We start from the raw sequence: 14,743 nt of genomic DNA, 5'->3' as shown, positions 1-14,743 counted from the left end.
ACCATACACATCGCGTTTCGGGATATACGCAAACAACGGGACAAAGTAAAGACTACATGCCACCTTACATGACAGTTTACGCATGGTATAGAATGCTTAGTCGTCATTTTCAACTTCTTTAGCATATTCGTCAGGAGTTGTCTTATATTTGTTAGGAACTGTCTTTGAAAGTATACCACCTTGAACTTTGACAAGTTTGAAACGAGGTCTGACAATAGTAGTTTTATCTTCGGCTTGCAGTGTGTACATTTTGCCATGTTTGCCTAAAACTTCATAATATTCTCTTGTATACTTTCTTCTATTTTTACGAACACGAATGTGAGTACCTGTCGGGTTCCCATTGTTGTCATAGTCAATAGTATTTTCATATGGGTCGCGTTTAGGTATTTCTATTTTTACTTTGTCACCTTTCTGAAGTTTGAAGCCCGGCATTCTTTCTTGTTTGTCTCTTTTGACTAAATTATTAAATATATAGTCTTTCTCTAAGTCAGGGTTGTTTTTCATTTCTTCGGGGGTGGTTTCCCAAACCTTTTGTTTACGGCTATTGTAAATATTTAAAACTTGTCTCATCTTTGCCATGGAGAAGTGTCTATATTTGTCGTCATATGACATTTCATTTGCTTCACCACCTTGTGGTTGGTTTAAGTCTCTTAACATTTTTATACAACCGTCAATGACACCAAGAGCAGAATGGTTTTGGTCGACAATGAAATATTGGTTTACATTTTTTGAACGCAGATAGTTTTTTACATCATCTGATTTGAAAGAACTTTCACAGTCAGATGTCAGTTTTGTTGGATGGTATTTGTCAACGAATATTGTCAAAGCAGTTTTCACATCTAAAATATTTTTGGACCATAATGGTATGGCTTCACAGTATCTTGTGTTTTGACCGACAAATATTAGCCAGTATGGTGGTCCATCTTCTCTATACCTCGGAATGTTTTCCAAGATATCCATAAACCAAGCATTTGGTGTTGAACTAAAGATTTTTATCATGAGTGCTTTCTTTGTCGCTTTAGAAACATAGGGGTCCTTGTTTGGATTCGTCATTTTTTAACCCATAAGAAATGGGTTTATTTGGCGCATTAGCAGGAGTTGCATCCAGATTTTTGCCCGCAGTGGGAACAATAGCCAGAGGTGTATTTTGGAGTTGGAAGGAAGATTTTGAGTACATTAGGTATACTTAAAGAGAAAGCACACCTATTATACAAACTGTACAGAAAGGTTGGGATGTAGCACGAGATGCAACAAATCTTATTCCAAATCCTGAAACAAGAGGAAAAGTTCAAGGATGGATGGACAATGTAGGAAGACAAGCAGGAAACTATTATAACAAAGCAAATGACTACTATAACCAAGCAGGACACTATATGGACCAAGGTGAAAGATTCTTTAACAGAGGATATAACCATGCACAACAGTGGGTAAAACAATAACCAACCGCAACCACCTCAAACTTGGGAATGTAAAGTTTTTTACTGAGATGAAATGAACAATACAGCATTGAGACAAATGGGTTCAAGATGGATTTGTCGACTTCCAGCAGTTACACAACGTGTTTGTCAAGTTCTTCCTATACCTCAGGAAGTTTTAGACCGACTTAAAAACAACAACAACCAGTTGAAAACAAAACCAAACTAAAATTTTTTACTGAGATGAAATGACCGAAGAAGTTGAAACGGTAGATTTGACACCACAAACAAAAAAGTTCAGAACCATTGTCAAAACCTGTCAAAGAACTTACAGATGAAGAGAAAAATTCATAATAGAAAGTGCCAGGTCTGGAAATACAAACCCTAACTACAAAGTCACTTTTCATAGAAAGGAACGGCTAGTATCTCAAAAAAGAAACAGACTCTCACAAATAAAATTTTGAAGTCTGAAGGAGCTTTCGAGACAACAGATGGAAAAGTTTACTTCACTGACCAAAGTTCATTATAGAACATCTCATTGACTTAGAGTCAAAATATTCTAAACTTTACAACAAACACAAAAAGTTGAAAGGAAAACAAAAACAAATGGCATATGATATTTATGAAGATGTTGACGACACAACTGTTCCTGCAAGTGAAGTAAAGTCAGAGAAACCGAAAAGTGACGAAAAACCGATAGAAGAAGAAAAACCAAAAACTGAAGATAAACCAAAACCAAAGTTTAGTTTCCAAACTAAACCAAGTCAACCTTCATTAGCTGGTATGGGTTGGCGTCAAAGACTTATGGCAGCAGGCGGTTATGTTAAGTAAAGAAAAAAATATTTTTTTTATTTTTTATAAAAATGCCCCCATATAGAATGGATAGAAAGTCTGCTAGAATAAAAGCAGAGTTACAAAGATATGGTTGGAGAGTTTCGAAGAAGTTTAAATATAGGAAGGGAAGACCCATAAAAGTCTATGACAAATTGTCTGGTCTTCGCTACGAAATGGATTTGGAAACAGCACGTGCCAATTATCCAAACAGACTAGAGAGGTTAGAAGAAGAACGTCTTATGGACCATGCCTTTCGATGTTAGTGAACCTCAAGTTGAAGGACACGACGGCTTTGCCAGATTCTACTGGAAACATGACGAACAATTGCATCCTTTGAGAAGGAAAAAAGGAAAAGGTGAAGACGCACATGCTCCCATGGAAAGAACAAGATATGCATATGAAAAGTATCGTGAAGTTAGAAGTCAAAATTACATCTGGTCGAACCTTTACAGTAAACTTTGACGAAGGAAAGAACAAAGAAGGCTTCATGGGTTACTTGCTGCAATTCAAGATGGAAATAAGAAAGGATACAATCTCAGATTGACCATAACAGATTTGGATGGTCACATTTACTATGCACATGGCAATGTTCACAACAGCTGCAATGCCTTCTTGACGCTTTCAAGACTACAAAAGAGAGAACAAATGGTTGACTCCGACTCAGACATTTTGAATGCAATTGAAGGAATTGCAAGTGTTCAAGTTCGAATGGTACCAACCTAACCCTCAAGCAGTCAGACAACATGCTGGATACTTCCCCTTCATAATAAGTCTGACATTGACTTGACAAGGTATGGAATTTACAATTCAATTGAAACAATTGTCAACGAACCTTGCATTCTTACATGTCTCAGGAACTCTGGTCTTGTTACAGAAGAGAAGATGAAGTATCTTGAGTCATGTGTGAAGACAAGGTACATTCTCAGAGGTCAATTGGCAAAAATTGCACCGTTGGCAAATGTCAATATCCGAGTCAGCATACCTACAGCTAAAGGTTCTTCACATGACGACTATGTTGTTGAGTTCAATTACCATGGTTGAAGATTGCAATTGTCCACAACCACTTCATGTTGAACGAAAGTCTTACAAACCCATTGTTCGGAAAAGGCAAGTGCAACATTGTCAGAGCTGTAAACATTCTTTTCGAGAAAGGTTTGTTGGAACCAATTCCAGATGACAAGCTGACAGAAACTTTTGTACCAAAAGACGAAAACAAACTTTTCACTGTTAGCAAGACCAAAAGTTGTTCCAGACAAAGTTCTAGTACAAAAGAAGTACACAATTCCAAAAGGAGTTGGATTGTTCGGATACCAACCTGAACCAGAAGAACTTCCAATGAGGTTGCAAGAACTTCAAGATGCTATAAACAAACTTCCATTGAGACATCCAATTGACGTCAAATTGTATTGGAGAGCATCTGAGTTTAGGTCAGAAGGTTTTATATGAAACAGGTTGCTTCGACGATGTTTATGAGATAACAGCGGAGAAGTTTCTCAGAAGATAAGAGACTCACTTGAATTTCCACAACTGGACCAATTGGTTGTGACAAGTTCGACTCAGATGAAAAGATATACTATGTTGACCTTAACGCTGCATACATGAGGTTTGTCCAATATATTCCGACTGGAGTTCCAAACGAAGATGGTGAGTTCCCGGGAAGGAACTATACAGTTGGAAAAGTCATACAACAACTGTATGATATTAGGAAAGCTTCAAACCCCAAAACTTGCAATGACACTCAAATTGCTTATGAATTCGACATGGGGATATTCCATTAAGAAACCTCAAGAGATGAAGAGTAAACATTATGAGAAGGTCGACAACTTTGTTGAAAGGTTTTCTCCTTTTGTTTTGAGTACGAATTCACTCAAGGTCAAAGTGGCTTAGTAACCACATTAAAAACCTATTGTCGAACATTGGTCTTACCCTCAGTTCGCAAAGGCAGTCCTTGACAACTACAACAAATTCTTCTCCGAAGTCAAATCCAAAGTGAAGGTTTACTATGAGAACATTGACGCACTCATGACGAACGAAGAAGGATACAACAAACTCATTGAAATGGGATGGTCGGTGAAAAGATGGGTCAATTCAAATTGGACAAAATTTTCACCGAAGTTCATGTCCTCTCCAAGCGTAAGTACTGGGGCATACTTGAAGACGGCACAGAAATAAAAACATTGCATGAAATAAAAAATTTTTATTCGAATTTGAATTAAAATGTGGAATTCTTGGGAACGGGAAAGGCTTATTTACTTGAGGAACAGTGTAAAGGTGGTGGAGGTGGAGGTGGTGGCAACCAGTCCATTTTATATTCCTTCCTAGCTAATTTCCGTTTAATTTCATGGTCGCCCTCGGAGTCTTTGAATCGGACAGGTCGAGTTACACCATTCTTGGTCTCAAACTCATATATAACCTGTTTGTCTGTTTTTCGTCGACTATGGCACGAGACACGAACATTGACCAAACGGACAAAAGTGTCATTTCGGATGTCACGCAGCCAATCGCATTCGAGCACTTCGAAGAAGCCTTACGTTCCAAGGAGAGAGGGTTGTCTGGTGCAAGGCAGAGGTCATGAAACTCTACGAGCGAAAAAAAAAATTATAAAGTTCTTCAATAATAGCAAACTAATAGTTTAAATAGATTTACAAGTATCGCCCATCTACTTTTGATATAATTCACATATTAAATGTAGAAAACTGGTTTAAAATAAATATTTCAAAAGTTCGAAAACGATTTATGAAAAAATAACGTGATGACATTTACTAAATTTGCTCTGTATTAAAGTATCGATGATAGAAAGAGCATATTTTGTAATATTTTAAAAAGATTTAAAAGTCGGAGAAATTGTATTGTAATGTACTATAATTATGTTACAAATCCGATTCAATACTAATCCTTCGCTATTGAAGTTGTTTTGAGAAGGATATTCTCTAAATTCTTAATAAATCTTTAAAATCTAGAGTAATTGTTTTGTAAACTTAACAAAACTAAAATGTATACCAATAGATTGGCATTTTCTACGTTTTCAAAGTGAGAGAGTGTAAATTCTTTTTTTTATCCTATTAAGGTTTTTAAAAAATTTAATTAACTTAATTTATATGATCTGAAATATATGACAAGTTAATATGGAGAATTCTTTCAACCCAATTTCAATTTATTGAATTTTCTATTCGAATTCAAAAATTTTCCCAAGAAGAAAAAATAATTAGGAAATTTAATATGTTAATACATAAAATATTTTATTTATTCAAAGAATTCAATTTTCTATTGGATCAAAAAACTTGTGTTAAAGTTCGTATTTAAAAAAAAAAAAAAAAAAAAAAAAGGGTAGTGGGGCCTCCAGGCACTTCGTGCCCTCTAGCCCTGAAGATGTTTAGTATAATGAAGTTTTTTTTTTCTTGGGATGGCCTTCCAGGCGCGTTGCGCCCTCTAGCCCATGAAAAGTTTTTGAGAGTCGTCGCCGTTGACTTTTTTTGTAGAGCACTCAAAATAGTATAACTTTGTCCGGACAAGCAAGGGTCTATCGTCGCTACAGGAAAAGTTACAGGCGTTCCAAGGAAGTATACTTTGAGAAGACTTTCCCCATTATAGAACGATAGGACAGTTATTTTACAAAACCGACAACACTTTGACCGAGTAGTTTTTTGTGCTGAACAAAAAGTGTCATATAAACATCTGTCAAAAACCGTTTTTTACTTCACTTAAAATGCCACGTAAGCTACGTAAGAATATACGTAAGAGGAAGAGAGCATTGAAACATCCAATAGTAAAACTGACACCACAACAACAGTTGCAACAACAAATGATGAATGACCCCACTATGTTGCAACAAATGTCAAGCAACCCTATGCTTTTAAACCGAGTTATTGGTGCACAGAGTGGAGGTTTAAGAGCGGCACTTTTAGCGAAAATGGCAGGCTATGGTGGAGCTGCAGACGGAACAGCTTATAACCCTCAAAGTCAAATGAATTTGAGTTCACTCAAAAATCAAATAACAGATGTCAAAAAGTCAAACATAGACATACAGAAGCAAATAAGTGAAAAACGAAAAGAAACTAGAATATGACAGACACACAAAGAAACTCAATGAGTTAAACGTAGAGAAAAAGAAGAAAGAAGACAACTGAAAGAACTAAGTACAGAGGAATATGCGAAAAAAGTGTCAGAAAAAGCAGCAGAAGTAGCAAAAATGGAACAAGATGTTATAAATTTGAAAAACCATACTACTCAATATAAAGTACTGAAAGATGAAGAGATAAACAAAAAGCCCTGAAGACATATATGGATAGCGATGAGTATAAAAAAGAAGTTGAAGCAAATGTAAAGGCAGAAAAACTTTTACAGTTGCAAAACAAACCGTACAGTATGAAAACTTAGCACAAGAAAGTAAAAATAACGACGCAGCCATGCAAAAGGCAATGAAAAGCGCAGAATAATAAAAGCTAACAATGACTGGTTAGATGCCCAAGCCAACGCTAAAGCAGCCCAACTTATAGGGTCAATAAGGACAAAAATACAAGCGGATGAAGACAGTTCAAATGAAGCTTTAATGAATGCTGACTTTAAGAACGCCTTCGAAGCTCTTCATAGTAAGGTGAAACAAGTGAACGACTTCTCATCTGGAAAGAAACTGAAGTCTGAAGGTTTCGACAAAGAGTTAAAAGAAGTAGCACAAAATATGACGAAAATAACAGATGCAGCAACGAGACAGGCAGTTCAAAGTGCCTATGACGCCGTTAGAGCAACTGTTGTGGAAAGTCAAGAAAAAGAGTTACAACAGACCAAAACAGACCTAGTAAATGCTTTCTTAAAAACGAAAAGTCAGGTAGGACATTATGCTGCAGATGGAACATATGTGCCAGCTGGTGGAACTTATATACCACCAAACCCTCCAAGAGAAGCACCTGCACCAGGACTACCTAAAACATTTACATCGTCACATGGACACAGACACAGGCATGCACCAAAACCAACACAACAACCAACACAACAACCAACAGTTCAAAACACTGCACCACAACCACCTCCACAACCAGCACAGCAACCAACAGTTCAAAACCCTGCACAACAACCACCTCCACAACCAGCACAGCAACAACAACCACAAACAGAGCAAGGACATAAAAGAAGTAGAGAACAAGGAAACCAAGAATTCTTAAAAATGCTTAAAGAAGACTATGGTTACCCAGATACTCTTGACTTTAGTGACAGATATAAAGAAGCTATTAGAAAGTTCAAGGAAGGAAATACTGACCCGAACCTATTTAGCTTTATGGTTCAGCACCAAATGGGATATAATTTCAAACCTGGAAAATACAAGCTCGCTAAGGGATATGATTTAATAGCATATCATCCAAATGACATGAACGAATTTACTCCGAGATATTTGGTGTCAGAGATAAATGATGATTCAACTATCTTCATGAAACGCGTAAAAAATAGAGACGGAACGAAAGAACAAAGGCTTATGAATGCGGATGACTTAAATAGGGAACTTGTTGAAAACGGTCTCGGAATATATGAAATGCCAGCAGATGAGGTACAAGAAACTCACAGGAAGAAGTTCAGATACAACCAGACATGGAAGAAATAGTTCAGCAACAACAGCTAGAAGAGCCTGAAGGAAACGAACAAGTCCCTCCTTTGGAAACTAACTTCACAGAACTAGATGAAGATTTGGAACAGCCGAAAAATCTTGACCCTCAACAAGAGTATGAGGTGAATATGGAATCTTTCCAAGAGTCTAGAGAAAATTCGGCTGACATGGTAGAAGAATATCGAAAAATGTTTGCCGACATACAAAAGACTCCAACACCAGATGAAAATATTCAGCATAGAATGGAAGTACTGAAAGAAAATGTACGCAAATACAACAACCCTTTTTACTTACGACCATATAACGTTCAATCTTTGGCTGAACTCGGTGAAAATAAAAGGTTAAATTTCAACAAAACATATAGAAATGAAACATGTTTTAAAGTTCATTCAGAACCTAACCAAGATGGAAACAAACCTACTTTTGTTTCTGCAGACTATGGAACTACAATGAGATGGGGTCATAAAGCTAACCCGGATAGGTGGTTCATAAACTTACAACCACAATTCCAAGAAGTTGTAGACGCAATGGAAGTCAATGGTGAACCAGATTTAGCTGGTATTTTCAGCGCGGCTTTAATGCCATTGAAAGATATGAAAGATGCAGATATTTTGGACCAGTATGAAATGAACATGGCTGATGGAAATATAACACCTGACGTTCTAGAACATTTATCTCAAAGAACTACACAGAACCATAAAGATGGTATATTTGGTGAAGAGTTTAGAAAGAAAGTTAGGGAGAGAGAAGGAAGAGAACCTATTGTACATGACCTTGCAAACGAAAGTTTACAAAATGTCATAAAAACTTACTTTGCAGACAATGAAATGAGAAGGGATGAATATTTAAGAAAACTCAAACGGACAGTACCAAATGAAATGTTAGTATTGAAAAACATGTTCTTGACAAAATAAACACAACTACAGAAATAAATGACGCAAGACTGAACATTGGGTAAAAGCTTTCCATTCACAAAAGATATAATTGGTAACATGGAAAGAAAACCAGAATGGCTACAAAAACATATATTTGGAAACGAGCTTATTCCATATGGACAAGCTCTGTTTGAAGAGCTTGAACGCGAAACTCAGGAAAGGTCATGCAAACAATACGCGAAGACTCAAATACAAACTATGACAAAATCTTTCTAGGATATAGGTTACCTGAGATGGGCGACCAGAGCCCAAAGGCAAAAAGGACATGGGAAATTTACAACATACTAGGTGAACATGAGGCAAAGATGCAACAACTTGAAGCAGAGGGCAAGTTACAAAAGCGACACCAAAGAAGAGGAGAAGAGTAGAACAAAGTGAAAGTAGTGAAGAAGTAACTTCATCTAGTGAAAGTAGTGGCAATGAAGGAAAAAGAAGAGTTAAAGATTCAGTTAAAAACTTAGTCAGGAAGAAAGTAAAGCTTGGTCCGATGGGTTCTATTATGACATATAAATCCAACTATTCTATATTTTTACCCATATGAAATGTACGCCGCTCAGAATATAACGCCAACAGTTTTGGATCGCATGAACGGAAATGTTTCCGAATGGTATAACGAATGCGACAATGCCATTAGAAGGTCAGAAATAGTTCCTGGAACTTACGAATATACAACTGCTGTTTCTTATGGAAATGTAGGTGAGTTTGGTGAAGGTTCTTCAACAACAGTAGATATTGCATGCGACAGGTTTCATATTATTTCTATTGACAACTCATTCTTATACGTGGAACAAGACATTGAAATAAAACCTTCTGCCAAGTTGTCTGACAAGAAAGGTTGCAATGGAATTTTCTATGTCGGATACCAATATGCTCCAGAAGTTTTTCATGGGATATAAGATATATTCTAACTCTGACTTAGTTCAAACAGTAACATGGGCAAACTATGAATGGTTCGCTTTGAGAAACTCAGTACAACCACAAGCTAGAGAACAAACAGACCAGTATGCAACTATTGAGAAAATAAGAAGACTTGACCCTAACGTTCCAGGATTTTATGTTAACCTTTCTGGTTCAGATGGAAATGCTGTCACTAAAGTAAAACTGAAACTTAGAGTTCCTTTGTCATCTTTCCTCATCTTCAGGTTTTAAGATACTTGCCAAACTGGGCAGGAAAAATTTCTATTGAACTTACTCCAAGCAAAAATAACTTAGTCATTGCACCAACACAAGACCATTCACTCTTACAGAAGTAGTGGGAACAAATAAAACGTCATTCGCGACTTTTGCAAAGACAAAGTTGACTTAGACTTTGGTTTCTCAAACCTCAACAATGAAGTAAACTATTATTTCAATGCTGCTGGAACTGCTTGGGACCCAGTTAAGTTTACATGCGAAAAATTTGAATGCAAGAGAATAGAAAGCAGACTTGCAGTCTATATGTTGGACCCAGATATTTCAAATGCTTTAGCTGCCAAATATATTGCAGTTCCACTTATGTTCCCTATATCACAAATATCTGTCAAAGACTTTGCAGGTGAAGTTGGAAACCAAAGTGCTGACCCAGGTGCAAGAACAGATATTGCTTTAACAACTGCAATGAAACATGCAGATACTATGTTTGTACTGTTCAGACGAACTATAAATGACTATTCTTGTTTCTACAACCCCGGTATTAAATATCATATAAACAATAGATGGCAAATATTATCCAAGAGAAGAATATTCTACAGTTGAGGATATGAGGTCATACAACTTGACATTAGATGCTATGAACTTTAACAACAATTTCACAACAACCATAAACCCTGAAATGCAAAGTTCTATTATGCCATATGTGAAAGTATGGACTCATACAGGAGGTCAAAAAACTCAATATACAAATGGAGACCGTTCAAGCTTTTGGCTTGACATTCCATTTGCTGACTCAGAAGACTTTATGGGTGGTATTTCAACTGTTGGTACAGTTCAAATACAATATACTGGTGACAGAGACGGTCCAGATGAACTGAGAGCAAAGAAGTTTACAAAACCAATAGCACTTTTCACGGAAGATGCTCTTTTGAAGATTCGTTCGATGAAACCTGCTGGGGCTCCTCAGATTGGCATAACGACAGCTTCCATGCGACAGATTTTGGCAGCAGGTCAGTAAGTTGTTCTTAACTGATTCTCTCCGTCAAATATTGACAGTACGCCAGTTTTGACATAATATTGTATTATAAACTTACCTTTAGAAATATCTGTAAGTTTTGAAGTTATATTTTTTGTCTGCTTCAAGAACTTTCACCATTTCAGTTATACCAACTTTCTTTGCTTTATGAAAATATTTTGGTTCAGCAAAGACTGCTATTCTATAACATTTTCCATTGTTTGTATAAAGAACTATTCTGTCAATGTATTTGTATTGTTTGTGTGTGTAAACTTTGTTCTGCTTCAATTCGAAGAGATACTCGAATACGTCCAGATTTTTATTCGAAGTAAAATGTCATTTCCGAAAAATAGAAGCGTAAGTGTTTCAAAAGGTTTAATGGCGGTGGCAGATGTGAAGTTAAATTCACCAACTCAAACAAACAGTCAAAGTGTTATTGTCAATGTCAAAGAAAGAGATGTTGAAATGGGGAAACCATACGAGGACGAAGATGGTATAACAATTGTTCCTGTAAAAGAACAACCAACATATCCTGAAGTTAGCAGAGACTTAAGTTCTGTTGCAGATATTCGAAACGACTACCAACAACTGAAAGACAAACTTCAAACTCAGGAGAAGATTTGTCAAGCTTTGGGTATAATGTTAAACTTGGTTGAGCACAACCCTGTAAAAGTGAACTCATATGTCATCGCACCTCATGAAGTTTTGAAAGAACTATTGAAACTTTTGACAGAGGCAGACGATATAAACATCAAAGAAATAGAACCCGACATTGCTTGCTGTGGTGTTTCATATAATGTCATTGACAAGATATACGTTATGAAAGGAGGTGAAACGTTGAACTTAAAATATAGTTTCCCAGACGTCATAAAAATATTTGACGACCACAACATTTCATTAAAATTTACTTGCTAAGTAAAAATGTCAAAACTTCTTGAAAGATGTTTGAAGAAAAACAATATAGACTTTATTTCATGTAAAGGACTTTACACACTTTTGAACGATATGAAAGACCCTGTTTTGTTTGTTCGTGTAGACAAAGGAAAGTTCTATGTTCTTTACAAAAATATTTGAACTTCTTAGACAGAGAACTTCAAGAAACGCCATGTGAAAGTTTAGATGAAGTTCTTCTCCACTTTCAGAAAAACTTTTAAATATATGTAAATGGCAGAAGACACAATGGTTTTATACTATTACGACTAAAAACCCTGAGTCATATAATTCTATAACAACAAACTTACAAAGTCCTCAAGGACGATATTGTAAACTAACTTTAAACACAATGACGACTAAAGCCTGTTTTGCTCTTTTGACACCAGAAGATTTTATTGTTGTGAATGGTAAAAATACTCCTTTGAAGATACTTACTCAGATATACCACCAACAGGTTTTGTTGACTTATTTAATACTTTAAGTAGCGGGTGTAACATGTGCTGCAACTAGAGCAGGTTTCATTATGTTTGGATGTCCGACTGAGTTTACTATAAACAATATGAGCTATAATACAAAACTTATATCTGGTTTTTACTACCAACAGTTTCCTATAACAGGAAAAGTGGTCATACAAGGAATGTCTATTCCATTGACTTTAAGTACACCTATTTTATATATTGTTTCAAACTTAGGTTCAAAGTGCTATTCGAATGTCGACAGAAACTACTATGACCAAAAGATACTCATGCGTATAAAATAACACATTCTCTGCTGGTTTGCCTATTGTTCATTCGAATGCAGAGTTTTCAGCTTAGTAAACTCAAACACTTTAGCAAACATAAACTAAACCTTAGTTGACGCAAACTTTGTTCCTGTAAAACTTTATGTCCTATGTATTTGTCAATGACGGCAGAAAGTTTCGAATTGGAAGATGCAACTGGTGAAAGTATTGTATTACAAGAACAACTTCAACAACAAATAGATCAAGAACAACAAATGCAACAAATAGCTCAAGAATAAAAAAAAATATTTTTTTTTATTTTTATAAAAAATGTACAGAATAGATGTTTCAGATTTTTATGACTTCCAACATTCAGAAATATGTGTCCATTTAGAGACTATAACAAAGCAGTCGAGAATTTGAAACGTTTAGTCATTTATGTTGACTCTGCCCAGAATGTTATGTCATGAAAAATGGGATGTTGTCTTTAACAAACCAAGAGCAACAATAGTGTCTGAACAAGAATGTAGACAGAAACTTAAAAAAAATAAAAGTTGTACAAGTTGCATGAAGATGTTAGATGCTTGGGATATCTTATTGTCAAAGTTAGAAGATTTTTCAGTTCGAGGTATAAAGTTCTATACACCTTCTCCAAACTTCTATTCTATCTTCACTGGATATAAATATGAACAAGTAGAATGGAAAGAAAATATTATAGAAGCTTGGTTAGACCATGTCAAAGAAATATATGCAATGGAAACGAAAGAGTCTATGAGTATATCTTATGTTGGTTTGCAAACATCTTACAACATCCAATGCTAAAAATGAAACTGCTCTCATTATAATTGGAAACAAGGAACAGGTAAGAAACACTTTCTTTACAGATATCTTATGCAAACGTTAGAGGGCTATTCGAACCCTAATATGACAAACTTAGAAACATCTGCGGTAAATTTAACTCTTCAATAGAGAATATGAAACTTATAGTATGTAACGAACTTCAAAGTATAGATACAACAAAAGTTTTGAACTCAGATGCTTTGAAGAGTCTATAAACAGACAAAGTTGGAGTTGTTGAAAGAAAATATAAAGACCAAAGAGTTTGTGAAAATGTTGCAAACTTCATTATGGTTTCAAACAATGCTGTTCCGATGAAGTTAGAAAGTTCTGACAGAAGATATGTAGTTGTCAGAACGTCAGATTCTCATATGCAAGATACAGAATATTTTGACGCTTGTGCAGAAACTTTGACATCTGACTTTACAACCACTTGTTCTCATATTTTATGACATTAGATATTTCAAAGTTCAATCCAAGACAAATTCCACTATCCGAAGAGAGACAAACATTGTTAGAAGCAAAACAAGAGTGTATATGAACTGTTCATAGAATGAAACTGACTTTGAGTGTTTAGATGAAAGGTCATTGTACGATTCGTATAAACAATATTGTCAAGAATATGGTTATATGACAGCGTCTAAACGAACATTCTTGGCAAATGTCAAAAGTCTTTTAGACGTACAGAATGGTGTATATACAAAGAAAATTTTTCTGAGTAAATTTTAAAAAAATATTTTTTTTATCCGATAGAAAAGATGACAGAAAATTACATGTTTACATAGCGCCAAACCCTTCTTGCCACATCTTTTTAAGCCACAATATTATAGACATAAGAACTAAATAGAGAAAGCGAAATTCTACAAACAGAAGAAACATATAGAGACTAAGATAACGAAAATGGATATGCGCTATTCTGGTTAGATTGTCCTTATGAAATGTATGAAAAAAAGGCTTTATATGAAGAATATAGAAAATATTGTCATGAAACGATTATAAGACCAAGCTCTAGAGAAAAATTCTATGCTGGTATTAAAACATCTTTTCGAAGTTCAGAATGGCAAATATATAAGAAATAATTTTTTCTGAGTAAATTTTAAAAAAAAATATTTTTTTATCGATAGAAAAGATGACGAAAATTCATCTCAGTAAACAAGTACATGTCAGGACTTAAAGAAGAACTAGACCCATTCACATATTTGAATGTTTACTTCTACCATTTTGAAAATCTACATTTGACAAAGTTTGGACATCGAACCAGTTAAGTTTGCTATTGTGACTAAAAATAGGTGCGAAATTTGAAGACTTAGACATAGAAGGTTTGTT

The 14,743-nt window shown here is 35.4% G+C and overlaps 2 protein-coding genes and 1 pseudogene across 3 annotated transcripts, besides 1 other annotated feature; 2 read left to right on the top strand and 1 right to left on the bottom strand.

Moving 5' to 3' along the window:
• Positions 1-14,499: part of a mobile genetic element that runs on past the window's edge.
• On the bottom strand, positions 97-1,053 carry TVAGG3_0862320 (uncharacterized protein; the record flags this gene model as incomplete). The annotated part of the gene is made up of 1 exon (XM_051249750.1): positions 97-1,053. One exon carries the CDS (start codon positions 1,051-1,053, stop codon positions 97-99), a length of 957 nt encoding a protein of 318 aa, XP_051085225.1.
• On the top strand, positions 5,956-9,158 carry TVAGG3_0862310 (annotated as a pseudogene). The gene has a single exon. A coding segment is annotated over exon 1 (3,203 nt).
• Positions 11,305-11,841, top strand: TVAGG3_0862300 (protein of unknown function, DUF4106 family; the record flags this gene model as incomplete). The annotated part of the gene is made up of 1 exon (XM_051249749.1): positions 11,305-11,841. The coding sequence occupies one exon, from the start codon at positions 11,305-11,307 to the stop codon at positions 11,839-11,841; it is 537 nt and encodes a 178-aa protein (XP_051085224.1).
• Positions 14,500-14,743: the final 244 nt, after the last annotated feature.

Source organism: Trichomonas vaginalis, chromosome VI (genome assembly GCF_026262505.1).
Source record: "Trichomonas vaginalis G3 chromosome VI, whole genome shotgun sequence".
In the NCBI taxonomy this organism is placed as follows: Eukaryota; Parabasalia; order Trichomonadida; family Trichomonadidae; genus Trichomonas; species Trichomonas vaginalis.
Note: the sequence above shows the minus strand (reverse complement) of the source record. Positions and strands in the feature narration are given on the sequence as shown.